Source organism: Pelophylax lessonae (genome assembly GCF_965119305.1).
Source record: "Pelophylax lessonae genome assembly, chromosome: 13".
Taxonomy (NCBI): Eukaryota; Metazoa; Chordata; class Amphibia; order Anura; family Ranidae; genus Pelophylax; species Pelophylax lessonae.
Window position 1 is genome coordinate 170,830,953 of NC_138780.1, and position 27,949 is coordinate 170,858,901.

Here is a 27,949-nt window from a genome sequence, read left to right on the forward strand (position 1 = left end):
TGAAGGTGCAAGAATTAGGACTGATCTAAGGTGTGAAGGTGAAGGAATTGGGACTGATCAGAGGTGTGAAGATGAAGAATTGAGAAAGATCCTGAGGGGTACAGCTGCAGAAATTGGGACTGATCTGAGGTGTGAAGTTGCAGGAATTGGGTCTGATCTGAAGTGTGAAGATACAGCAATTGGGGTGAGGGGGCAGGAAATAAGACAGATATGAGGTGTGAAGGTGCAGGAATTGGGACTGATCAGAGGTGTGAAGATACAGGAATTGGGACTGATCAGAGGTGTGAAGATACAGGAATTGGGACTGATCAGAGGTGTGAAGGTGCAGGAATTGGGACTGATCAGAGGTGTGAAGGTGCAGGAATTGGGACTGATCAGAGGTGTGAAGGTGCAGGAATTGGGACTGATCAGAGGTGTGAAGGTGCAGGAATTGGGACTGATCTCAGGTCAGAAGATGTATGAACTGGGGCTGATCTGAGTTTTATGGTGCACTATTGTTCAGTGGCATGCTGGTTGTCCTATTCTTGACACTTGTGGAAAAGTTTGATGACCCCTGCTTTAGCTTCTCTCTTCTATACTGCAAAAGAAACAATACCAGCAGTTAATTGTTTGCTCTTGAATCTAGAAGGCTTTTTCATTCAGATATACTTTCTGCAAGGCCTCTCTGCAAGAATGCATAACCACTTCCTTGTTCTTGGAATGGGAGGTGTAAAGCTTGTTGTGCAACTTGTGTTTCTCCCAGTGTGACTAGAAATATTACTCATGCGCAGGCTCTTCTGGCTGTAGTCCCAGTTTGTCTGTACTGTATATACTGTACAAGTGTCGATTTCAACTCTAAGAGAGAAAAAGTTCCTGGAAAGCCATCATGGGGCTGCTAAGCTGTCTGAGCTGGGCCTCTTTGGTGTTGCTGGGTCTGGCTCTTCTCTGTTTACTGTTGTACTGTGGATACATCTACTACATTCACCTGAAGTATGACCACATTCCTGGACCCCCCAGAGACAGGTAAGGGTCCCTCATCTTTGTATCAAGAAGTGTATCTAAACCTTAGGGTGTGGAAGGGTTAGGACTTCTCAGAATTTTATTGATGCCTGTGTTGCCACTGAAAACCTTCACTTGCAAGCGTCAAGGTGACAGATATCATGATAGGAAATTCTACTCAATAGGGACAGAAATAAAAACCTGATAGAGGCTCTAACCCTACACCCTGCTATCTAAAACAGAAGCAAAAACAAAAGTTTTAGCTGGAGCTGGACTTTAAGGAAGAAGTCTTTTTCTTTTACAGAAGATAATTTAACAATTGGCTTCCATTTAACCACTTAAGCCCCGGAAGATTTTATCCCCTTCCTGACCAGGGGGTATTTTGCGATTTGGCACTGCGTGACTTTAACGGACAATTGCGCGGTCGTGCAACGCTGTATCTAAACGAATTTGGCATCCTTTTTTCCCACAAACAGAGCTTTCTTTTGGTGGTATTTGATTACCTGTGCGATTTTTTGATCATGCGCTATAAACAAAAAAAGAGCGTAAATTTTGCAAAAATAACAATATTTTTCACATTTTTTTATATGAAATTCCCCCCAAAAAAAATGTAAAAATCAAAATTTTTTAACATTTTCGGCCAATTTGTTTTATGCTACATATGTTTGGTAAAAAAAATCGCAAAAAGCGTATTTTGATTGGTTTGCGCAAAAGTTATCGCGTTTACTAACAAAGGGAAAGATTTTTGTCATTTTTGTTGTTTTTTTTTTAACGCGTAATGGCGGCGATCTGCGATTTTTTTGCGGTACTGCAACATTGCGGCGGACAGATCGGACCCTTGACTGACATTTTTGACACTTTTGGGGTTACCAGTGACATTTCTACAGTAATCAGTGCTATATATATGCACTGTTACTGTAAAAACACACTGGCAGTGAAGGGGTTAACTTTTTTTTTTAAAGGGAGAGGCTATGTGTGTCCCTAGGGGCGTGCTTTCTACTGTGATTGGCTGTGGCTTCAGATGTATGAACAGTGATCAACGGTTCTACATAGTAGAACCGTATGATCATCCTTTATACACAGGGGAGAATGACAGGCAGCTTGTTTACACAAGCCGCCTGACTTTCTCCCTCTCCCCCGACGATCGCAGAGTGACCGGCGGACATCAGGTCCGCCCGTCACACGCGCGGGGGGGTGCGTGACCGCGCGGGAGCGGGAGCGCGGCTCGCGCTCGCTCCCTAGACCCTCACAGGCTAGCGACGTAGACCTATGTCGCTTTGCCTGTGAGGGGCTGACTGCCGACGTAGATCTGCGTTAGGCAGTCGGCAAGTGGTTAAGGTTCTTGTGTTGCATTGACAAGAAAGCCTAGTCCTTTTGGTTACTCCAGTCTGTGAATCATAAACCTGTGTTGGCTTTGTCAGGAACTTGAATAACCAAGGCAATGCAACTGGTATGATAAAGTTACCACGGTTAAAGCAGGTATACATTCCAATGTGTCAAAAGCCCCAACCCGCCATGCATGCTTTCTTCAACGCTCTGCTCATTTACATGCTAAGCGAAAAGAGGATACAAAGAATGAGAATGCTACACATTTATAGTAAGTCCAATAGTAATTTATCAGCCCTGATAAAAAAAAAAAAATCATAAGGTTCACCCAACGCATTGTGGAGGCTCCAAATCCCGCCTTCATCAAGGCTAAGGGACAAGATAACATGAGACTATAAAAACACACATTATATTCAGGGCCGTCTTCATAGCAGGGCAAAAGGGGCAGCTGGCCGAGGCCCAGTCATTGTTGTGGGTCCCAAAGCACCTGCCCCTTGAGCCTTCACTGCCCAAAAATAGTCGATTCAAGAGGGCCCAAGAAAATGTTTGCCCAGGGTCCAATCAATATTAATGATGGCCCTGATTATATTATCAAAAGTATTGGGACGCCTGTTTTTACATGTACATGAACTTTATTGTCATCCCAGTCTTAGTCCATAGGGTTCAATATTGAGTTGGTCCACTCTTAGCAGCTATAACAGCTTCAACTCTTCTAGGAAGGCTGCCCACATGGTTTAGGAGTGTGTCTATGGGAATGTTTGACCATTCTTCCAGAAGTGCATTTGTGAGGTTGACACTGATGTGGATGGAAAGACCTGGCTCCCAGTCTCTGCTCTAATTAATTCCAAATCTGTTCTATGGGGTTGGGGTCAGGATAGTCAAGTTCCTCCACCCCAAACTCGCTCATCCATGTCTTTAGGGATCTTGCTTTGTGCACTGGTCCAAATCATTTGGTGGAGGGGGGAGTATGGTGTGGGGTTTGTTTTTCAGGGGTTGGGCTTGACCCTTTAATTCCGATGAAAGGAACTCTTAAGGTATCAGCATACCAAGACAATTTCATGCTCCCAACTTTGTGGGAACAGTTTGGGGATGGCCCCTTCCTGCTCCAACATGACTGCACAAAGCAAGGTCCATAAATACATGGATGAGCGAGTTTGGGATGGAGGAACTTAAAGAGGAGTTCCACCCTCTAAAATAACTTTTCCCCATCCGCTTGCTCTAAATTACCTGAAAAAGAATTGGATAATTAATTATTTTTTATTCACTTACCTTGTTTTTAAAGAAAATATACTTACCTTCCTTCCTCTTCCTCCCTCTGCGGACACGGCCACCGCCGTCACTTCCTGCTTGCATTGACTCCTGGGAGCCGAACGTCATCGATCCCAGGAGTCAATGCGCCTGCACCTGTGTCCCTCGTCACTTCTGGGGCAGGCGCGTTATTCCCTGCTGAACAGCTTCTGTACATCAAATGGATAGTTATGCAGATTAACAAACAACTAAGAAACCAGTGGTGATTTGAAAAGGAAGTGATCCTTCTGCAAAAATTAAGGTTCTTATAAAGTGACTAAGTGTCTCCAATCGATAACTCAAATATCCTTGGTAAACTAGGTAAAGTGCAAATAGCAATCAAGATACAAAATTAAAGTGCTATAGTGACTGATTGTGAGTAAGCTCCACCAAGCAGAGCAAACCCCAAAGGGGTAAGTGCAAGTGAATACTGAATAGTATCCCAATTAATAATATAAATAGGACAGTGCTAACAATTAATAGTGCAATGTGATGCGATTCCAAAATCGCATAATAAATGGAGGAAGTGGATAAAAATCAGATGCAAAAAAGCATGTATAAAAAGTTATCTATCGCTAGCTTAGAAGTGAAGTATAACTCTCCAGAATTAGTATTTAATAGTCCCAATCGCACAATAGGTGCTCCAGTGCAGGGTCAAATCAGTGCAGCATCGCTTCAAAGGTGACTTATGTGCTTCCAGTGATTCTTCAAGTGTGGCCGGTGTGATGGGTCAGTTGTGCTCCCCTCACTCCCAGGACTGCACTTACCAGAAAGGGGAACCCCTACAGGGGTAATGGGCCTATATTCCGGATTGGACGTGGTTCCTATGTCCCTCAATGGTCCTCCCTGGGTTCTTCTGGATATACCATCAGTAGGGATCCTATCACCATGGATGACTGGGAACTGCCAATGGGCAGGGCCAGATTAACATAGGGGCTATTGGAGCTGCAGCTCCAGGCCCCTACCTTAATATAGGCCCCGGGTTGGCCATATTCACTGTTACCGCTCTTCTGTCACTTGTAAACACAGAAGTCTGGCTCCTATGCTCGCTTCCCCAGGCAGCTCCCTCAGAACCTCCCCACACAGCACAAAGGCCGGACAAGGAGGGACAGTTGCCGATGCATGGATGTGTTTATGGGCTTCAGAGACAGCATCCCATGTTGAATTAGGCATGCATGGCTGCACCCTTCCTCCTCTGGGTGCATGCCAAGGCACGGCCCTTAAGGCCCTTCAAAATCCTCAGCACCAAGCCCATGATGCTCTTAATCCGGCCCTGCCAATGGGGACTTATGGCGTGGTAGCTCTATATCCAGATGTACTCCGGGTACACATATGAGGAAAGAAGGCTCGTATAGTGTAGTACCGTTTAAAAGCGTATAATTTATTAAAGAAGCAAATCAGGCATAAAAATCAGCATGGACCAAATGGTATGCAGCGCTGGGGCTCTTCCGGTATAATGCACTAAATTTTAAGCGAGGCGTACCTTGATTTTATTTGTTGATTGTGTGTTTTTATCCAGGACATTTGCTGCCGCAGCTTATTTTATCACTTTGATATTTTTCATTCTGTATGTATTTTATAATCATCAGTATGTACATATTTACATCTCCTATAGAATGCTGCAGATTTATTTCTTGTATGTTGCAGTTTTCTATTTGGACATTCGCCCACCTTCATTAAATTAATGAAGAACAATATGGTCATTTACGACACGTTCCTGCACTGGTAGGTTGTCACTAAATTGTAATAAAGATGAGAAGTGTAAAATTCTTTTTATCCAGTGAATTTATGCACAATCAGCCGAAAACAGTCCAAAATTCTTCCATATTTTGCAACTAACAAAGTTAAAGCTTAACTCCAGGTCTGATCTTGTTTTGCATAGTTACATAGGTCCAGCTTGGCACAATGTAACCATGCACAAAAAATGCCTATGGGCCTGCTGGGGAAACTGATAATCACTGTAGTAGTGGGCGCTACTACGGCGATTGCCATGATCTCGAGCAGCGTTTGAGTGACGGGTAATGGGGCTAAGTCATGGAACTTAGTGGCAGGTCAGCTGCATAGCATTCAAGGTGGAGAGGTGTGGCGGTGAAGTCATGATCTACACCTTGTCCTATCAGAGAATGTTTTGCATTCATTGAGAAAATGTAAAGTCTTCTCTGAATGGCACCCAAGCTAAGCAAGCGTCCTCCTCTGTTCACTAAGTAGCAAGGCAGCAGCTTGGCACAGGACCCAGAAGCTCGTGGAGATCACTGGAGTAGCGGTGATTACTACAATGATGTCCAGCTTCCTTGGGGATCCCTCAGGTATGGCGCATTGTCATGGTGGAGAATCCACTTTTCAGGCCAGAATTACGATCTTTTCCTCCGAATAGATTCCCATAACCTTTTCAGAATTTCCAAGTAACAATGTTGATTGACTGTTGTACCATGTTCTATGAATTCGTAGTGAGCTATCCCCTTGTGATCAACAAAAGCACACCAACATGAGCATATGAGGGTTTGCACTCTGCCCACATTTGCATATATCCTTTGCATTTTTGACTTCCCATTTCTTGCGTCATCTTGGACATCTTTCCATCCCGCCTTAAACCACCTTTTGCCATTTAAAAACACTGGATTTCTTCATGGAATGTTCACCATAAGCCTTTTGTGACAGAGCTAAAGTTTCACTCGCAGTTTTGCCAATGATCACACAAAATTGGATGTTAATGCGCTGCTCCGAATTCCTTTCACTCATTTTCTGCCAGCAGTGCAATGCATGCATGCGTTATTTCTTCTACTACTCATATAGACTCAACTCAAGAGTGTCAACTGATCTGGTGAGGTGAGTTCTCTGGTAAGAATTCCTAATTTGACCAATAACATGCATGATAAGATCTGGGTTAAAATAGAAAAACAAATGGCTGGGCGTAAACTCGCATATGCTCCTTGGGTTCCACCTAGTTACAAGGGTCTGCCGGTTGGGGTCTCCATTAACAACTGCTCCACATTAAAGGTCTGGGATGAGACAAATAGGACAGTGAAATTGGCACCTTCGGTGTCCTCTCTTGCCCTGTTGGGAGGACAGGGCTGCCATCAGGGGGGTACAGCCCATACACATGTAGGGGACCCGGGGATTCTGAGGGGCCCAGCCACCCAAGCCCCAACAAACCAGAGTTGTTGCTGCTGTAGTAACTAGCAATTGCTAAAGCAGGGTGGCCACAGAGTAAGCCGATGCAGCTGAAGGGATGTCTCTTTGCTGGATTGGGCTCTTTGCTGACTATTTGAGGCCATCTATTTGCTAGATTGGGATGTCTCTTTGCTGAATATTTGGGGCTGTATCTTTGCTGGATTGGATTCATTTTCAAATATTAAGTTGTAAGAGTGTTAAAATAAAAGTGTGTGCACTGAAGGACTCGGTGGGTTTGCCAGTGGGCGGATTCGGTGGAACGGCCAGAGGGCGGGCCCTGGGAATATTGGTTGTCAGGCCCGGAAGGGTCCAGACCTAAAGCTGTGTAAGGGGCCCCAAAATTTCTGATGGCTGCCCTGTGGGAGGATACCTTTGATTTGCCCCGGGAGAGGACATTTGCTTTTTTGGTATGTGGGGTCAGGTCACTGCCAAATTTGTCATGTGCTTGTCCCATCTGGTATTTTGCTATCACTCATGGACATACAACAGCAGTTTGGTCCTTTCCGAAATGACTTTTGGAGACATCATCGGTTATCACATTTTTAAAAAAAACTTTTAATACTTGTGTCCATCCAATAGAATCCCTGATGGCCTGGGGAAAATGTGTGTAATAAAACCTAAGGGCCTACATTTTTTATCAAATATATATATATAAACTCCTCCTAATGACATACTGTATATACTGTAGAAAAAACAATCTTTTTGAGAGAGTGGAAGAAGGAACTTAACCAAGAAATTTCACTAGATAATAAGTTGAAAATTCTTACCCTCACCTACCCTTCCACCATAAGCATGAAACTATAAGGCTCCATGCATACTGGCCTAAAAACCACTGCTTCTACAGGAGTTTTGTGTTCTCCCTGTAGAAGCAGCTCAATGTTATCCTATGTTTCCATCAGTGTTAATTTCGTCGACTAAAACCGACTAAAACGTTTTCGTCGACTAACACAATTCAGATGACTAAAATACGACTAAAACTAAAATGGCATTTTAGTCTTAAGACTAAAATACGACTAAAACTAAAATGGCATTTTAGTCAAAAGACTATAACTAAAACTAAATCGAAATTTGCTGCCAAAAATTAACACTGGTGCATGCTCAAAGCATAAATGATAACATATTAGATTTTTCACTCCAGGACCAGCAGTAGTATATAATGAGTTTGGAAATTGTAGAGAAATGCTTAAATAATGCATTACAAATTACAATTGAACTACACCCATTCGATTATAGATGACTAAAATGAGTTTTAGTCGACTAAAATGTAGGGCGTTTTAGTCGACTAAAATATACTGGAGTTTTAGTCGACTAAATACGACTAAAACTAAAACACTTGCAGAAGACTAAAATAGGACTAAAACTAAAATGCCATTTTAGTCCTAAGACTAAGACTAAAACTAAATTGAAATTTGCTGCCAAAATTAACACTGGTTTCCATGCACATTAGGACAATTACAGGCATATTTTGACCTCAATATTTAGAGGCAGGAAAAAAAAAAACCCTTCTGGTTTGCATTTCTGATTGAAGTTTTCTGGCAGAAAAAAAAAAAAATTCTCCTAAACTCGTCTAAACTTTGTGTCAAGGGAACTGGAATTTTTTTAAGCCCCAGTGTGCAAGGAGCCTAAGAGTCACGTTATACATTTATTCCTAGATGGTATTGAACTCCTGTTAAATTGGCATGTATGTTAACAGGGCTTCAACCCAATTATTAGAGAGGTTATGCTCAACCAGGAACGTGCATGTATGGTCACACTGCCCAAAGATTCAGAAATATTGGCATTATATTTTAATATCATTTTAATATGGGTAAATAAAATATATTCCTTTCCACTTAGTAAAGACCCTCTCCAAATATTATTCCATACCACCCCAGTCTCAGTCAAAGCATATAAGAATAGTATTGTGCTTGGAGGCTAGAGGTGGATGGGATTATGGAGGCAGAAAGTTGGCATCATAGATTTAAGAAGTAAATTCCAAAAATATGAGCCGCATGGCTTCATTACTCTCCACAGATTAAATCTAAAGGTGCGCCCAATCTGTATTCCATCATGGGAGTCATTGCCTTTTGGTGATGAACCGTCTGTTTTTTATTTCTTTGCCATTAACAGACCTTTATGGGCAGAGAGAGTATCTATGAACATTTATGAACAATTGGGTTCCAATAACCCAACAATTAGACTATGTCTTTTATCATTAATATCCTGGAAATGTAGCAGTTTTTTAAATATTTTTTTTTGGTTTTTTTTTTCAGCAAAGTGCATCACTACTGATATTGTAGCGATAATCTGAAGCGAGGACATGAACCTTATATAATATAGCTTGACTTTCTATAGAGGTCAGATGTTGGGATGAATTGTCTAATAGCTTTGAATTCTGTCTTTTTTTTTGCATAAATGTATTTTTAAAAAAATAATAAAAATATATTATATAAAATTAGGAAAAAACAACATGTCAGAGTACGCTTGAGTGTGAATGGCTGCGTGACTCACCACCATAGTGCTACACCGTTGGCATTCCGAGAATTAAAAGCTGGTTCAAAGCAACGGTAGAGCCCTCCTCTAGTTAGGTTGTTGGGCTAAATTTTGTTTTTGGCCGCACTGTAGTCAGTGGATTGGTAATCTATTGTTTCTGTCTGGTCATGGCTTCCTAAAATGGGTATTTGATTTTCCTATCTGCTTCTGGGAAAAAGCTTCCAGAATATAGGGCAGTCAAATATCCATGTATTTTATCATTCCTCAGCCGATCCATTGAAGAGAGTGTCCAGAAGGTGGCTGGTGAGGTGATAAGTGTTTGGGAGGACTCTTCAGAGGGGTTCTTCCTCTGCTATGAGGGTTCCTATTCTCCTGGGGCTGCTGCCCCTGGGAGGCAGCTAGAGTGTGCTGAAGAATTGCAGTTTGGGTTTTGACAGGTGTTGGGTTGAGGGCCTGTAGAAGATTATTAAAAGGATTTGCTGGAGAGCTCTGCTCTGAAGTCCTGGTCAGGAGAAGGATCTCCCTCACTGAGGAAGCTGGGTGGCAGTCAGCGCCTGGAACAGTGTTAGTAAGACCTTCTGTGGGACGTTCATGTGTGCCTGCAGCTATAAGGATAAGTGCTAGAAGTTTGTTCTCCTATTGATCATTTTGGAGTATCATAAACCCCTGGACCCTTCTACTGCTTCAAGTTTTTCAGCAATAAATTCTAAAAAAAGACATCCCCTACACTGAGCATGCAGGGCCAGTGCTTCACTATTTTGCACCCTAGGCAAGACCAGCTACTTGCACCCTCCCCCCCCCCCTCTAAAATAAAAACTGTACTTGTTGCTCCCCTTCCTGCAAATAATGCCCCCCCTTTAACCCTATACTCCCCTTCCTGTACACCCTGCCCTCCTTTAACCCTACACCTCCCTTCCTGTACGCACTGCCCCCCTTTAACGCTACACCCCCTTCCTGCACACGCTGCCCTCCTTTAGTGCTACACCCCCTTCCTGCACACACTGCCCCCCTTTAATGCTACACCCCATTAAACCCTACACCCCCCCTTTAACCCTACACCCCTTTCCTGTATACACTGCCCCCCCTTTAGATGTGACATCCACCGGGGATGAGGAGGTGACAAGAGAGGAAAGTGTCACTGGCCATGGCTGCGCCCTAGGTGGCAGTGCGCCCTAGGCGGCAGCCTAGTTCGCCTAGTGGTAGCACCGGCCCTGTGAGCATGTATTGTCAGTGTGCATGGAATGGTGCTTGTGACTGGCAGCCTCTGTACTAGGTAGGGAGACCTAGGGTAATCTACAGCGGCCCCTCCGGGGGTGAGCTCTACACAACCATGCAAAAATATCCATACCTGGAATTCAGCTTTAACTGTCTAAATAAGTCTCCTTTGAGGTACACAAATTCCTGTTCTGATAGGTCTAATTTACTTCTAGGGTGGAGAAGTATGGTCCAATAGTGCGTGTCAATGGTCTTCATAGGGTGGTGGTACTAGTCATCACTCCAGAAGGGGTAAAGGTGAGTGCTCACAACATAGGTTTGTTTGACTAGAGTAATGTGTAAAGTGCTGTGACACCAAGCTAGCAATCAAATATTCAGCCTTCACTGATCTAACTACTGTGAATTGAAATCTGATTTCAGTCTAATTTCTAGTTTCATGTATTTGTTATTAGGAATTCCTGATGTCACCAAAATACACGAAAGATGACTTTTACAAACGTATCGCCACCTTATTCGGAGTGAGGTACGAGTCTGGCTGACTTTCCTATCTGTATTGGACTGGACACCTGTGTTTTCTCCTTGGCCATTCCCCTTTAACTAATCCTAAAGGCTCGTTCACACTAGTGGTTGGGGGGAGTAGTAAAATCCTGTGATTGATCTATGCTTTTACAGTCCCCCACCCCCTAACTGCTGCCCCCTTTAGTTGCAGAGGCATTAGCTGGGGGGTGTACACATGCTGAGGATGCTGGGAGCTCAGTTCCTGTTGACATAGACAGATCCCCCAGAACTACATCTCCCAAGAGCTTATTTCCTATATACAGTGTGGGCAGATTCAAGACAGCAACATTTTTACTATGAAATAAATCCGTATTTGCAGGTGGATTGGGACAGAGAGACTTGGGGATGGGAGCAGTTCTTTACTCCAGTAGGCAGGGCTGACAACACTGCTTGGGATTCCAGTGGAACAGGAAGTCAGAAGAACACTGCATTTCTGACAGATCAACTGGGTTTTTTTTTTTTGTTTTTACAGCATTTTTAAAGGGAAGAAACATGGTAAAAAGTACCTACTGTATATCAGAAAGATGTACCGAATATGTTTTTTTTTTTTTTTTTTTTTTAATTTTACCATGATGTACACTTTAACCTCTTGCCGCTCACCTAAGGCATTTGTTTAGCAGATTTCGTCCCTACTAATGATCAGGAGTTGACGGGACCGGTTCCCAACAATGTGACTACTGTGAAAGCCAATCACACTGGTCACATGATCAGCTGATCATTCCCACCACCTGGGCTTACAAACCCTATTAAAGGGACGCTCCAGGCTGGACTTAAAGGGTTTTTTAAAAATGCTGCCTGCAGAGATGCTTTTAATAGGTTTTTATTACTGTCTGTGTTCCCGTTATGAGACTTCCAATATTTATTGCATAAGGAGAAATCTGTCCAGGCTGCTTTTTTGGCAGTTGATGGGACACCCTGCTCTTGGCATTGTACTGTGTAGTGGTGCATTGCAGCAGATGCACGTTTTGCTATTCAGAACAATTTACACATATAACGTATTGCTACATGCAGTGTGGTGTAAATAGGGATCTACTTCTTTATTGAATCGGCCATGAGTGCAGTCATTTTAGCCTGATATGTTTTGTTTTTTCTCCTTTGTATTGACCGGCTCAGGTTCCTGGGAAACAGTTTGCTGGCAGATATGGATTACAGTCACTGGCACAAGCAGAGAAGGATTATGGATCCAGCGTTTAGCAGAACGTAAGTAAAACTTTCTGTTGATATCTGTAGTAAGATGCAACCTGATATAAATCTTACAGCAGGCAGACAACAGGATTTTGGAGGAAGAGATCCAAATACATGGCATTGTTTGACAAAAACTAAAAAAAATAAAAATAAATTCCTCCATACTTAAAGTGATTTTCATGCCTTTCGGCAGCTGATTTATTCCCTTACTGAGTATGCGGCTTAATTAAGTTGGCTTGGAACAGCCAACTTACTGATATTGTATTTAAACTTATTATTATTCTTCTTCTTCTTATTATTATTTTTCTGGCCGGTAAATTTTTGGACACTATCTCCTCCTAGACCGTTCAAGCTACATACTCCAAACTCGGCACAGACCTTCATACTGTTCTGACTCGGTGTGCTATATCTTTTTAGACTGGTTTGAGTTACGGTTTTCCTAAAAATTAAAATTAAAAACCCAAAAAATGCCCATAGACTTTCATTGACAGGATGTTCAGATGACCCAAGCTCCAAATCCCATTAGACTCAATCAACATGCTAGTAACTTTGATAATCATGCTTGTCTTTAAAAAAACAAAAACAAATCCGATGACTTCTATTGCTGTCGCAAGGCAGACAGACAGACAGACAGACCGCGGGTGGGGGGCGGTAAAATTTTTTTTTTTTTGTTTTTTTCTATTTAGCTTGTCTTTAAAAAAACAAAAACAAATTCGATGACTTCTATTGCTGTCACAAGGCAGACAGACAGACAGACAGACAGACTGCGGGTGGGGGCGGTAAAATTTTTTTTTTTTTTCTATTTAGCTTGTCTTTAAAAAAACAAATTTGATGACTTATATTGCTGTCGCAAGGCAGCCAGACAGAGAGACAGACAGACCGCGGGTGGGGGGCGGTAAAATTTTTTATTTTTTTTATTTTTTTTCTATTTAGCTTGTATTTAAAAAAACAAAAACAAATCCGATGACTTATATTGCTGTCGCAAGGCAGCCAGACAGACAGACCGCGGGTGGGGGGCGGTAAAATTTTTTTTTTTTTTTCTATTTAGCTTGTCTTTAAATAAACAAAAACAAATCCGATGACTTATATTGCTGTCGCAAGGCAGACAGACAGGCAGACAGACAGACCCCGTGGGTGGGGGGCGGTAAAATTTTTTTTGTTTGTTTTTTTTTGTTTTTTCTATTTAGCTTGTCTTTAAAAAAACAAAAACAAATCCGATGACTTCTATTGCTGTCGCAAGGCAGACAGACAGACCCCGCGGGTGGGGGGCGGTAAAATTTTTTTTTTTTTTTTGTTTTTTCTATTTAGCTTGTCTTTAAAAAAACAAAAACAAATTTGATGACTTATATTGCTGTCGCAAGGCAGACAGACAGACCCCGCGGGTGGGGGGCGGTAAAATTTTTTAGTTTTTTTGTTTTTTCTATTTAGCTTGTCTTTAAAAAAACAAAAACAAATTTGATGACTTATATTGCTGTCGCAAGGCAGCCAGACAGACAGACAGACATACAGACCGCGGGTGGGGGGGCGGTAAAAATTTTTTTTTTGTTTTGTTTTTTCTATTTAGCTTGTATTTAAAAAACAAAAACAAATCCGATGACTTCTATTGCTGTCGCAAGGCAGCCAGACAGACAGACAGACAGACCGCGGGTGGGGGGCGGTAAAAATTTTTTTTTTTGTTTTTTGTTTTTTTTTTCTATTTAGCTTGTCTTTAAAAAAACAAAAACAAATCCAATGACTTATATTGCTGTCGCAAGGCAGACAGACAGACAGGCAGACAGACAGACAGACCGCGGGTGGGGGGCGGTAAAATTTTTTTTTTTTTTTTCTATTTAGCTTGTATTTAAAAAAACAAAAACAAATCCGATGACTTCTATTGCTGTCGCAAGGCAGACAGACAGGCAGACAGACCGCGGGTGGGGGCGGTAAATTTTTTTTTTTTTTCTATTTAGCTTGTCTTTAAAAAAAACAAAAACAAATCCGATGACTTATATTGCTGTCGCAAGGCAGCCAGCCAGACAGGCAGACAGACAGACCGCGGGTGGGGGGCGGTAAAAAAAATTTCAAACCTTTTCTATCTATCTATCTATCTATCTATCTATCTATCTATCTATCTATCTATCTATCTATCTATCTATCTATCTAATCGATCTTCAAACCTTATCTATCTATCTATCGATCTTCAAACCTTTTCTATCTATCGATCGATCGATCTAAACTTTTCAAACTTTCTGGTCAGGCTTTCTCAAGCCAACTTAAAGTTTGTCTCGACGAACTTTTTTTTCTAGTTAACTTTTATTACTTTTCTATGTTCCAGTTTAAGCTGGTGCCATGACCACTGCCCCAGGTTTCCTGTTTCCGGGAGGCTCCTTTCTTTTGCAGCATCCTATGGAGCCATCCTTGCATGCAGGGACTAGAGCAGTTTTTTTTCAACTTCGGTCGCACACTAACAGGCCAGGTTTGCAAGAAAACTGAAATACATCACAGGTGATATCATTTGCTGCTCAGTGATTGCAGTATTCTAGTCTGCATCTCCCCAAGGTAATACTTAAAATCTGGCCTGTTATGCCCCATACACACGTGCAGATTATCTGCAGACTTTTGTCTGCAGATTTACCAAAACCATATAATATGAGGTCAAACCTAAACACTTTCAATTTGGATGCAATCCGGCAGGCCCTTGCACTACATAGAAAAGGTAAGTCTGCAGACAAAAGTCTGCAGATAATCTGCACGTGTGTATGGGGCATTAGTGTGCTCTGAGGTCCGGAGTTGAGAAACACTGGACTAGAGTTGTGTCCCTACTCTGAGTGCATCAATAGAAACACACAGCCCCTTAGCCTAAGATGGCAAGACACTCACGTTATCCTTCCCTCCCTTCTAAGCTAATGGACTGACTGGAGACAGCCCTGTCCATTGTAACATAACTCTTTTCTATGAAGACTGGAAGTTCAGGGAGGCTTTTATTTATGTATCCCAAAAGGTAAAAAACCTGTTTGTTGTAACTGCTTATAAACTGTTAGCTTGAGTTTGGCTTCAGTTTGTAAGTGTGTCTAAATCTGGCAGTCCATCTAATACTCTCTTTCCACAAGATAAACAATGCTGCTTTCAAAGGTGTCTCCGTTTCTTCTTCATCCCAGAGTGGGGGCACTATAATACAGGAGATTTGTTAGTGGCCAAATCACCAGGAGGGGAAAAAAAGCCTAAAAAAATAGGAAAAGTAATGCAGCCACCACATCTAATGATTGGTAAGCTGCAATATATTGCATTTTTAATTTTGTGTTTAACACTTTATTTCAACATTTTCCTTTAAAAAGTATTGTACTGCATGGATCAATATGTAAGGGTTTAATGTTGCCATCTGGTGGTCAAATATCATACTGCAACTTTCTTTTACTACAATTTTGACATTTTGGCTTGGAGCCCAGTCACACTTCTGTGCCTAAAGCCACTTGCTACTTACTTACTGTATATACGTGTTTTTTTTTTTATGGTAAAAACCTTTATAAATTTCGGAGCATGGCTTTGGCCAAGCAATAATCGCGGCAAAATCGCACCGCATTTGGGATACCATTTAGAATGAAAGCTACCTAAATGTGCATTGCATGATTTGTAGCTACTGCCATGTAATTTGGAACCGTAGACAGAATCGCGCCAATTTTGCCTGCATTTCTAAATCACTAAATGTGAATGGGGCCTACAAGTGCACCAACGATGCTGCATGTGTGACTTTTGAAGTGCTTTTAGCAAATGCACCAAAAATGCAGGACATAATAAAAGGTCTACGGAAAACCACAGGTACCCTGCACTGTGGCCAAACCGCAGTGCGGCAATGTGAAATTGGCTTTAGGCTGCATTCACATGAGCTGATTTTTTTTTTTTGATAAATAAAAGAGAGAGAACAGAGCAGCACCACCTGAGTGTAGTATTAAAACAATACTTTATTGGCATAAAAGGTAATGCACTCACATGAGTGATAGGAAAGCAGGCTTTACTGCAAGTCATCCGATCCACTGCAGGGGAGGCAGGAGAGGTGTAGACAGCCTGCTTTCCTATCACTCATGTGAGTGCATTACCTTTTATGCCAATAAAGTATTGTTTTAATACTACACTCAGGTGGCGCTGCTCTGTTCTCTCTCTTTTATTTATCTACCATGCACAGAGTCTCCTCCAAACTCTGATAGAGCCGGCGGACACCCAGCCATCCATCTCTACATAGACTCTACTCCGTGGACTTTGTATCTATATACACCTGAAACATTTATCATTATTGTGTTTTTTTATCAATATTTTTTGATTCTCTATATCTGCTTTTATATATATTGTTTACATTCATTTTTATAATTTTCCCCTCGCACTGTGGATTTAATAGCGCTGGTCCAGCATCTGTCACTATTTTTTTTTTTGAGCTTTTGTATGGGTGTTTTTGGAGATGTTTTTGCCTGAAAGGGTTCCTGATTTTAAATATTTTTAACCAATGGAAATCGAATCACTAGAGATAAAGCACATGTAATAGGCATGCTTTCCACACATTTTTCAGGGCATTTCCATTGAAGTCTGTTGGAGACCAAAAACACCTGAAGCTTGTAGCTAAAATGCAGCTCATGTACAAGCTTCGAGCCACAAAACGCTCAGATGTGAATGGAGCTCCATAGTGGGATTAGGATGGGTGTGAATTTAGCAAAATAAAGTCTTCTTTTGGGGCACATGGCATTACAAAGATTTTTGGGAATTCTTTCCAGCTACCTAATTGGACTAATGGGGACTTTCAATGAGAAGGCCGAAGAGCTGATGGACAAAATCTCAGAGAAGGCAGATGGAAAACAACAAGTTGGAATGTATGAAATGCTCAACAAAGTCACCCTGGACGTCATTGGCAAGGTAATACTCTATCTGTTTTTTCTCTACTGAAAGTACCTACAGGCTTTCTCCCTCCCCATCAAATGACTGGACAGTGAAAGGAAAAACAGCACACTGATGATCTAGCCTCTAAAGGTCTATTTACAAAAGAGAAGCGTTCTTATAAGCTGAACGAAATGTCACTATAAGTTTTCTAAGAGTTTAATACCTGTATCATTAGCTCCATCTAGTGGCCAAAATGCAGTATAGTTTTCTGCAATACCTCAATGAGGTATTTCCATACACATCCAAGAATTTACCTTTAGGTGAGATGAACCTTTTGTACCAGGTGCTCCTCCGAACACATCCAAAAGTTTACAGTCTGACAAGTGCTTTTGTTGTCACTATCAGAGAGATAGCAGCTTAGGACCAGATTAGGGTCCATCTACGCTATAATACCGAAAGTATTGGGACACCTGCCTTTACATGTACATTAACTTTTAGCCAATGGCATCCCAGTCTTGGTCTGTAGGGTTCAACATTGAGTTGTTCCACCCTTTGCAGCTATAACAGATTAAACTCCTCTGGGAAGGCTGTCCACAAGGTTTAGGAGTATGTCTATGGGAATGTTTGACTATTCTTCCAGAAGCGCATTTGTGAGGTCAGGCACTGATGTTGGACGAGAAGGCCTGGCTCACAGTCTTCGCTCTAATTCATTCCAAAGGTGTTCTATCGGGTTGAGGTCAGGCCAGTCAAATTCCTCCACCTCAAACTCGCTAATCCATGTCTTTATGAACCTTGCTTTGTGTACTGGTGCTCAGTCCTTTTGGAACAGGAAGGAGCCGTCCCCAAACTGTTCCCACAAAGATGGGAGCATGAAATTGTCCAAAATGTATTGGTATACTGACGCCTTAAGAGTTCCCATCACTGGGACTAAAGGGGGCCAAGCCAAACCCCTGAAAAACAACCCCACACCATAATCCCCCCTCCACCAAATGATTTGGACCAGTGCACAAAGCAAGGTCCATAAAGACATGGTTCAGAGAGTTTGGGATGGAGGAACTTGACGTGCTTGCACCTCAACCGATAGAACCCTTTTGGGATGAATTAGAGCGGAGACTGCAAACCAGGCTTTCTTGTCCAACATCAGTGCCTGACCTCATAAATGTGCTTCTGGAAGAATGGCCAAACACTCCCATAGACACACTCCTAAACCTTGTGGACAGCCTTCCCAGAAGAGTTGAAGCTGTTATAGCTGCAAAGGGTGGACCAACTCAATATTGAACCCTACGGACTAAGACTGGGTTGCCATTGAAGTTCGTGTGCGTGTAAAGGCAAGCCTACCATTACTTTTGGTAATATAGTGTGTGATATTTCAATCTTTGCGTAATAATGGATATTCCAACATCGACCCGAGGGCCTAATGAGTCAGAGAGGAGCTGAACCCGGATGTCCTGCAAAGCAGACTGGAAGGGAGACATTGGAGAGGATCTGATTCTGCCTACAGTGAGTACAGATCTGTGTCGTGGGGCCTGACCTGAGAGGGCCAACCCCTCTGCTAGAAGAGTCAGTGGACGGGTGTCAGTCAAGGGGATGCTAGAGAGTGTCCTGAAGATAATGTAGTTGCATCAAGTCTACTGCTAGAAAGAGCAAGAGGACTTAATGCTTCCATACCAGTGGCAGTATGGGTTAAGCAAAGAGACTGCTTCCACAAATAACCTGGTGAGGCCAAGTGAGAGTTATCCTTATCAACTGTAAATAGCTCCAGTTGGAGTATCCCACTATTCCCTTCTTCCGTCCAAGTTCCACAATAAATATAAAAACCAAAACCCCTGGACTGTTTATTTAGTAAGTCATCACACAGCACCAGAGATGTATAGTAACTAAGTAGAACTACTTCACTACTGTACTTAAGTACCGAAAGGCGGTATCTGTACTTTCCTAGAGTATAATTTTTTTCTCCTACTTCCACTTTTACTTCACTACATTTTTTCAATGATTTCAATACTTCTACTCCAATAATTTTTTTTTTGTGCTGCATAGTTACTCGTTACAATTAGAAAAATTACCACTGTCAGAACAGTAGATGGCAGGTTTCATGAAGCTCAAAAAAATGTGTATAATGTCATGTATACTTTTGACTTTTGACTTCTTTCTTTAATAACTTTAACTTTAATAAACTTTTGACTTCTTTCTTTAATAACTACATAACACAGTACTTGTACTTTTACTTTCAGTACTTGAGTAGCAAAATTTTTTAAAAAACGACTTGCAATACTTAAGTACAAAAAATGTTGAATACTTTAGTACTTCTACTCAAGTCACTTTTTGATCGAGCACTTCCACTTCTACTCAAGTCACTTTTTGATCGAGCACTTGTACTTTTACTCAAGTATGGGTTTCGAGTACTTTATACAACTCTGCACAGCACACACCAAGAAGTCACTATGGGCGGTGCCTGGGTTACAAACAAGATAGGGGCTGTAGGTTTGTTCCTAAGTCAAATTTGTTTGTAAGTCAGGACAGGTACATACATGTTTTAGGTGTAGCCCCAGCCAAAAGAATATTTTTTATGTTTTTTGGATAGCATAGGGAAGGGTTAACACCCCCTGTACCATTTATTTTGCTGTCTGTACCCCTGTTCAGAAGATTTCAACTCACTTTCTGTCCCTATGACAATTGGATTTAGAAAAATTTGGGTTGTTGTGGAAACAAGGATTGGTGATGAAGCTTCAGTGGAGACACCTTTTTCCCTTGAGAACTCTTACAGGGGTGAATTTCCCTTCCTAGGGGGAGATTTCCTCTCACTTCCTGTTGTCTCCCTCCGTTTGTAAGTAGGAGTTGTTTGTAAGTCGGATGTTTGTAACCCGGGGACCGCCTGTACACAGCAAGCCCTACGGGGACAGTGCTACATGTGCATGGACACACAGGCATTTAGGGCCAGAAAAAAAAAAACACCAGACGCCCCTAGACAGAAAAGTCCAGTGAGCATGAGGCCTTATGGTTCACTGATAAGCTTTGTTGACTTTTATGATGTTTTTTCATATATCAGCATCTAAAACACGTCTGCATTTATTTTCCTAAGGTGGCTTTTGGTATGGAGCTGAATACCCTTCACGATGACCAGACGCCATTTCCCCGCGCAGTTTCAATGGTCATGAAAGGAATGGTGGAGACTCGGAATCCTTTTACACGGGTTTGTATTATTTGAAAATTCACTATTTGTGAATGAGAAAAATGTCAGTTTTATACACTGATGGATGGCACGGAAAAGCTTTTGTTCTCATGTGATGAGTTTCAGCAGTCCATTCATTCATTTTTCATGGAAAAAGTTTGGTGTTAGTCACCAAACAACCTGCGCTTATGGATGTCAAATTAAAAGAATAAATTGTTTGTGTATGTGGAAAAATCCCAACAAGTGAGCTGCAACGTAAACCGTGAAAAAACGTGAATTGTGCTTATAGGTAGGGCTGGGCGATAAAACGATACCGATATGTATCGCGATAGTGACATTTTCGATAGCAATAAAAGACTTTGAACGATAAAACGAAAAGTCCGCTCCGACGGGTTTAAGCTTTAAAAATGGCGCTGCCCGTCGCATTCATGTCACCGCGCACGCGCCGCCGCCGCTCGGGAGAGGCCGAGAATAGCCGAAATTACAGGAGCGGTGGCGGCGCGTGCGCAATGACGTGGCGGCGCCGTGCGGCGCCATTTTTAAAATGAAGGCGCCTCTGGAACAGGTAAGTGAAACAGCTTCACTACCTGCCATTATGCAGGGCTGCGGGCACACTACAAGGGATGCAGTGCTGCGGGCATGGTCTACCTGTACCATGCCCACAGCACTGCATCTCCTGTAGTATACCCACAACCCCGGATCCGCTTGTACCATGCCAGTACCCTGCATTCTCCTGCACCATGCCAGTACCCTGCATTCTCCTGCACCATGCCAGTACCCTGCATTCTCCTGCACCATGCCAGTACCCTCCATTCTCCTGCACCATGCCAGTACCCTGCATTCTCCTGCACCATGCCAGTACCCTGCATTCTCCTGCACCATGCCAGTCACTCTGCATTCTCCTGTACCTTGCCAGCCGCCCTGCATTCTCACCCTAGGGTCCTTATTTTAAATGGGTAATAAAAAATATCAATAATTATCGATATCGACCGATATGAAACACTGATATCGTGATACAGTTTTCAGCCATATCGCCCAGCCCTACTTATAGGGGAGGATACCGCGCTGAACCAAGTATCATACCTTCAAATTAAATATATATGTAAATACACAATGATTATATGTAAAAATTAATTATATATAAATTATATAAATTATGTAAAAATAAATTATATATAAATTATAAAAAACCATATCAAGTGACTCATCAACGAATCAGTGCAAATAGAATATGGCTTTTTTGCACTAGAGACTTCCTTAATACAGCACTTTATTCACGATTTCACTTATATTTGCACTGATTCGTTGATGAGTCACTTGATATGGTTTTATGGGTTTATATAATTTATATTTATTTTTACATATAATCATTGTATATTTACATATATATTTAATTTGAAGGGATGATACTTGGTTGAACGCGGTATCCTCCCCTATAAGCACATTCATTCAAATGGCCTGTAAAATGCCCTCAAATGTGCAAAAAGTACTACAACCACTACAGCTCATGAGCATTTCACTTACATTTTCTCCTGAATGATTGGTTTACATTGTAGCAAAGTGTCATTTCTTCATTGTTGTCACATGAAAAGCTATGATAAAATATTTACAAACATGTGAGGGGTGTACTCACTCTTGTGTGATACTGTAACATCCCCCAGAAAAAAAAAATAAAAATCAACATTTTTCATCCTTTTAGGCCAATTTGTATTCTGCTACGGTATATATTTTTGGTAAAAAAAAATCGCAATAAGCGTGTTTTGATTGGTTAGCGCAAAAGTTATCGCGTATACAAACCAGGAGAAAGATTTATGTTATTTTTATTTATTTATTTGTTTTTACCAGTAATGGTGGCGATCTGCGATTTTTAGCGGGACTGCGACATTGCAGTGCACAGATCGGACCACTAACTGACATTTTTGACACTTTTGTGGGGACCAGTGACATTACTACAGTAAGGAGGGATTTGGGGAGGATTTATGCTGAAATGGGGGATATGGGGGGATTTGTGCTGGGAGGGGGAAGATGTGGGGGATGATGGGGGGGGGGGAGGTAAGAGAATCTGTATAAGAAGAAGGGGTTTGGGGGATTTATGCTGCAAGGAAGCATATTGGGGGCATTTTGTGCTGAGAGGGGGGATTTGTGTTGGAAGGGGGTGAAAGAGGGTGATGATTTGTGCTGAGATGAGGGTGGGTTTTGCTGGGAGGGGGAGATTTAGGGGAATTTTTGTGCTCAGAGGGGGGATTTTTGCTAGAAGGGGGTATATGAGGCTGAGGATTTGTGCTGAGAGGGTAATATGGGGGAAGGGATTTGTGCTATGAGGGGGGATTTAGGGGGGTGAGAGGATTTGTTCCAGAATTTAGGTGAAGGTGGGGGATACAAGAAATTGTGATAAATGGAGAGATTGGGGAGATTTTTATGCTGCGGGATGATTTTTTTTTTTTTGGGGGGGGGGGGGGGGAATTTATACCAGAAGCTGTATTTGTGGGGAGGGGGGAATTGGGGAAGAGAATTTGTTCTGGAAAGGACGAGTATGCAGGTTAGTGTCAGATTTTGCAGGGGGGTGCATATTTTTGCTGAAAGGTGTAAACTGTGGGGAGAGTATTGTCCCCTCCCAAAGCACCGCTCCCCCAGTATATTTCTGTCCCCAACTCTACCCTACATTCCAGCACAAGTCCTCTACCTCCCAAAGGGACCCCCCTAGCACATACCCGAAGCCTGTGTTTTGTTTAACCATGCCCATTAAGCCCCTCCCACTGAAACGATTGGGAGGTATGTCCTGCTTACTTTCCTGCTTCTCCACACTGCACACCAGACGTGACGCCTGCTCCAGACACTTCCAGAATATAATACACGTGAACCGGAAGTGGTATCTGATGACGTCTATCTGGTTCGCTTATTATACTTTTTTGTTAGCTTTAGTAGTGTAGGGGCCTGCCTGATTAGATACTATTTGAATGGATTGTTTAACCACTTTAGCCCCAGAGGATTTGGCTGCTCAAAGACCAGGCCCTATTTTGAGATTTGGGACTGTGTGACTTTAACGGACAATTGCGCGGTCATGCGACGCTGTACCCAAACGAAATTGATGTCCTTTTTTTTCCAACAAATAGAGCTTTCTTTTGGTGGTATTTGATCACCTGTGCAATTTTTATTTTTTGTGCTATAAACAAAAAAATAGCGACAATTTTTTAAAAAATAACAATATTTTTCACATTTTTTTATATGAAATTCTCTCTCAAAAAAAATGTAAAAATCAAAATTTTTTAAAATTTCAGGCCAATTTGTTTTCTGCTACATATTTTTGGTAAAAAAAAATCGCAATAAGCGTATTTTGATTGGTTTACACAAAAGTTATTGCGTTTACTAACTACGGGAAAGATTTGTCATTTTTATTGTTTTTTTTTTTGTTACTAGTAATGGCGGCGATCTGCGATTTTTTGCAGGACTGCGACATTGCGACTGACAGATCGGACCCCTAACTGACAATTTTGACACTTTTGGGGGTACCAGTGACATTACTACAGTAATCAGTGCTAAAAATATGCACTGTTACTGTAAAAATGACACTGGCAGGGAAGGGGTTAACAGTATGGGTGATCAAGGGGTTAAATGTGTCCCTAAGGGCGTGATTCTAACTGTCAGGGGGCGTGGCTTGTGAAGTCATCACAGAGACATGCGATCCTATATAGCAGGATCACATAACCTCTGTGATAATTTAGGGGGAATGACAGACGGCTGTGTTTACATCATCTGTCTGTCCTTCTCTCTCAGCTGCGGGAGATTGCGAGTGACCGGCGGCCATCAGAGCCGCCGGTCACACGCACTGGCTCCCCGGCTGACGAGCTGGCGGCGCGCGCTCGCCTCCTAGAGTCTCCTGAGCGAGCGGTGTAGTACTATGTTGGTTTGCTCAGGAGCGGCTGCCTGCCGCAGTAAATCTGCGGTGGGCAGTCGTTAAGTGGTTAAAGATCTAAAGTTGATTGTACAGAGATTGTGTGTTCAGATTGTAATGGGTGTGGTCAGTGCCGGGACAAGGTCCCTTCTCCTAGGGTTAGGGTCAAGGTGCCCCCATCCCTGCAACAAACCACTTTGCCCAGGGCAGCCGCCCCTCCTGCCCACCCCTTATCACGGCCCTGTGTGTGGTGACCATAAGTCCACCTTTTAGAAAAAAAGAATAAATGCACAAAAATTTGCAGGATAAAAAAAATATATATATATTTTTTTTTTTTTTAATACGAGCCTGCAAAGCATTGCTATGTCGAGTTGCAGGCTTTCATCTGGAGATTTGGAGGAAGTTTCAAGGGACTACAAATGTGCTTGTGTTCCGTTAAGAACTCCAAGTCTGCCTGCCACATTCCTTTCCACACACCCAAACAACAGTTGGCCCGTACCCCAGTAGGGACAGAGGGCTGGAGGTGGTTTTAAGTCATCTTTGGGCCTAAATTTGTGCAAAAATGGCTTTAGCAGCAAAAGGGCTAAGAATGTTTCCTCTACATAGCCTTTTATATATTATGTGTTTTCACAGTTCACTCCTGGAAAGCAGGGGTTCATGAAAGAGGTTGGAGAAAGTATCAGACTGCTGAGGGAAACTGGCAGAGAATGCATTGAGAGGAGAAAAAAGGCCATGGAAGACGGAGAGGACATTCCCATGGACATCCTAACGCAGATCCTCAAAGGAGCAGGTACAAGTTCAGGAAATGGAAGGCAAAAATCACAAGCGATAAGATCTTGTTCACATTTGTGTTTGGTGGTGGTAGGGGGTTAAAATCCTGTGGTTGAGCTGCACTTTTACCAGTCCCCCAACAACTGTTACCTCCTTTAGCTGCAGAGGTATTGGCCAGGAGAGTATACAGGAACATGAAGAGAAAGTGGCCGCACACCAAAACGATAACTTGATAGTAGCAAAGATTTATTTGTACAAATCTGGATACAAGGTACAACAGAATAGAAATGGTAGACGCGTTTCACATGACCAACAGCGTGCTTGTGAAATGCGTCTACCATTCCATTCTGTTGTACCTTGTATCCAGATTTGTACAAATAAATCTTTATTACTATCAAGTTATCGTTTTGGTGTGCGGCCACTTTCTCTTCATGTTCCTGTTATCCGGTGGCGATCCGAGGTCCAGGATCCACAGCTGATAGTGGATATAGATCCACCTGAAAACACAATGTATTGCAGTTTGTTGCTTATGGGGCTGCCTAGCTGCAGATCAGTCAGGGTGCCCATGCTGACCCGTGCCTACAGGCAAAAGCATCTACAATGGGTACATGAGCATCATACCTGGACCATGGAGCAATTGAAGATGGTGGCCTGCTCTGATAGAATTCAAAAATGGTCTGAGAAACACAACAGTGAGTTTGAGGTGTTGGCTTGGCCTCCAAATTCTCCAGATTTCAGTCCATTTGAGCATCTGTAGGATGTGCTAGAAAAACAAGTCAGATCTATGAAGGCCTCACCTTGCAACTTACAGGACTTAAAGGATCTGCTGCTCAAAGCTTGGTGCCACATACCACAGAAAACCTTCAGAGGTCTGGTGGAGTTCATGCCTTGATAGGTTATGGTGAGTGGTCATAGTGTTATGGATGAACAGTGTATAATTGGATGTAGAATATATTAAGAAGGCTGAGTTAAGAGTTGCAAAATTCATGAAAAGCATTCTAAGAAGTTCACTGATTTATCTTAAATCATATTTTCCTTTCTTGTATCTTTGCAGAGCTGGAAGACGAATGCAACTTGGAGGACTTAATAGATAACTTTGTCACTTTCTTCATTGCAGGTAAGCAATTGCAGTCAATAAAGTTGTCTTTCCGCTTATCTAACTTAATTTTATTAAAGACCACATTTATGGCAAGCTCCATCTAGACCAGCCTTTTTCAACCAGGGTGCCCAGGCACACGGGGTCCCTTGCAGTTTCCTCAGGGGTGCCTTGGCAAAATGACTAAAAAGTGCCCCAAAATTGTATACAGGTGGTGGGTGGATGAAACCTGCCTTTTAGTTACCCAATCACAGATTTTCATTGTACACCATTACAACCTTCTAGCTGTCGGCACCCTAACGACCAATCCATCTGGCCTCAGATGATACACAGAGATGAAACAAATCTCCCTATATACATTTTATTTGTATATCTGCTGTCTTCAGCTTTATATACTGTTTAGAAAGTATACAATGTGTTTGTTTCTTCCTGTTTCAGCTGCGGGAGTGGTGTCTTGGCATCAGAGTTGTATAAAGTACTCGAAACCCATACTTGAGTAAAAGTACAAGTGCTCGATCAAAAAGTGACTTGAGTAGAAGTACTAAAGTATTCAACATTTTTTGTACTTAAGTATTGCAAGTAGTTTTTTTAAAAATTTTGCTACTCAAGTACTGAAAGTAAAAGTACCAGTAGTTTTGAAAAAAAAAAATGCTACTCAAGTACTGAAAGTAAAAGTACTGTGTTATGTAGTTATTAAAGAAAGAAGTCAAAAGTTTGAACATCATATTGTTTTTTATTATTTCAAATGCAACCTTGTTTTATTTATACATACAGTAGCTTTTATTTTCGTATGCGCTGATAATACACATGTTTTGAACTTCATGAAACCTGCCATCTACTGTTCTGGCAGTGGTAATTTTTATAATAGTAACGAGTAACTATGCAGCACAAAAAAAAAATATTGGAGTAGAAGTATTGAAATCATTGAAAAAATGTAGTGAAGTAAAAGTGGAAGTAGGAGAAAAAAATTCTACTCTAGGAAAGTACAGATACCGCCTTTCGGTACTTAAGTACAGTAGTGAAGTAGTTCTACTTAGTTACTATACATCTCTGCTTGGCATACACTGTGTAACAGCTGATTGGAGGAAAGGCCCACACCCCTACTCCACATAGGCAAAGGAAGGAAGGAATGTGCATAGTTGTGCTGTGAATAGACCAGCTCTCTGCTAATCTATTTATAGCACCCACCCCGACACAAATTTTCAGCTGCTTTTATCTTCCATCTCAGAGAACTTGTCAGATGTTATCATGCTGATAATAGAGGAATGGAGCAGCATAGACATGGGACTTAGGGCTTTGGAGAGAGATAAGTAAACACTACAGATGTGCCTGGGTCAGATTTCATGAATCAGGTTTACATCCACTTTAATTTCTTTATCTTATTTTAGACCCAGTGACACCTTCACATGGTTTCTGAGCTTGTCTTTACATTGCAGAGGATTCATGCCTGGTGGGAGGGCTGTACACAGCCCACTGAAAGAAGCAGAATGTCCTAGCTAATGCCCACATGTGATGCTGAACCACCATGATTGAAAGTACTGAAAATCAATGAATTAAAGGGGCAGGTGTCCTCCTACCAGAAAATGAATTGCTGCAGCATATTGTGAGAAGTTCACAGTGTGTGGTGGATTCAGATTAAGCCATTTCAGTACATGAGAGGTGCTCGCATAGGTGAGTGCAGGGGGTGTGCCAGGTGTGCCTGAGCACATCGTAATCACTGCATGCGCTGCCGATTCCTCCTATTGCCTGAGATTCCCCCAGTGTTGTTACAGCTCGTAAATATGTAATTTACCGGCTTCTTCCTTTACTAAATTAGCTCACTCACTCACTCACTCACTCACTGTGTTCATTCAGAACTTAAAGCGGAGTTCCACCCAAAAGTGGAACTTCCGCTTTAGGGAGTCCTGACCCCCCGACATGCCACATTTGGCATGTCATTTTTTTGGGGGGGGAGCGGGTACCTAGTTTTGACAGGTACCCGCTCCCA

At 42.1% G+C, this 27,949-nt stretch overlaps 1 protein-coding gene across 1 annotated transcript in view; it reads left to right on the forward strand.

The window, feature by feature from the left end:
* Positions 1-27,949, forward strand: part of HHIPL1 (HHIP like 1) — a gene marked incomplete at its 3' end in the record, with an annotated part of 114,011 nt that overhangs the window by 72,599 nt on the left and 13,463 nt on the right. The window contains exons 9-17 of the mRNA XM_082242649.1: positions 927-1,002; positions 5,239-5,316; positions 10,665-10,746; positions 10,902-10,972; positions 12,121-12,207; positions 16,932-17,070; positions 20,114-20,224; positions 24,729-24,885; positions 25,921-25,983. Of these exons, the coding sequence (XP_082098775.1) occupies positions 927-1,002; positions 5,239-5,316; positions 10,665-10,746; positions 10,902-10,972; positions 12,121-12,207; positions 16,932-17,070; positions 20,114-20,224; positions 24,729-24,885; positions 25,921-25,983 (864 nt within the window). The remainder of the gene's footprint in view (positions 1-926; positions 1,003-5,238; positions 5,317-10,664; positions 10,747-10,901; positions 10,973-12,120; positions 12,208-16,931; positions 17,071-20,113; positions 20,225-24,728; positions 24,886-25,920; positions 25,984-27,949) is intronic.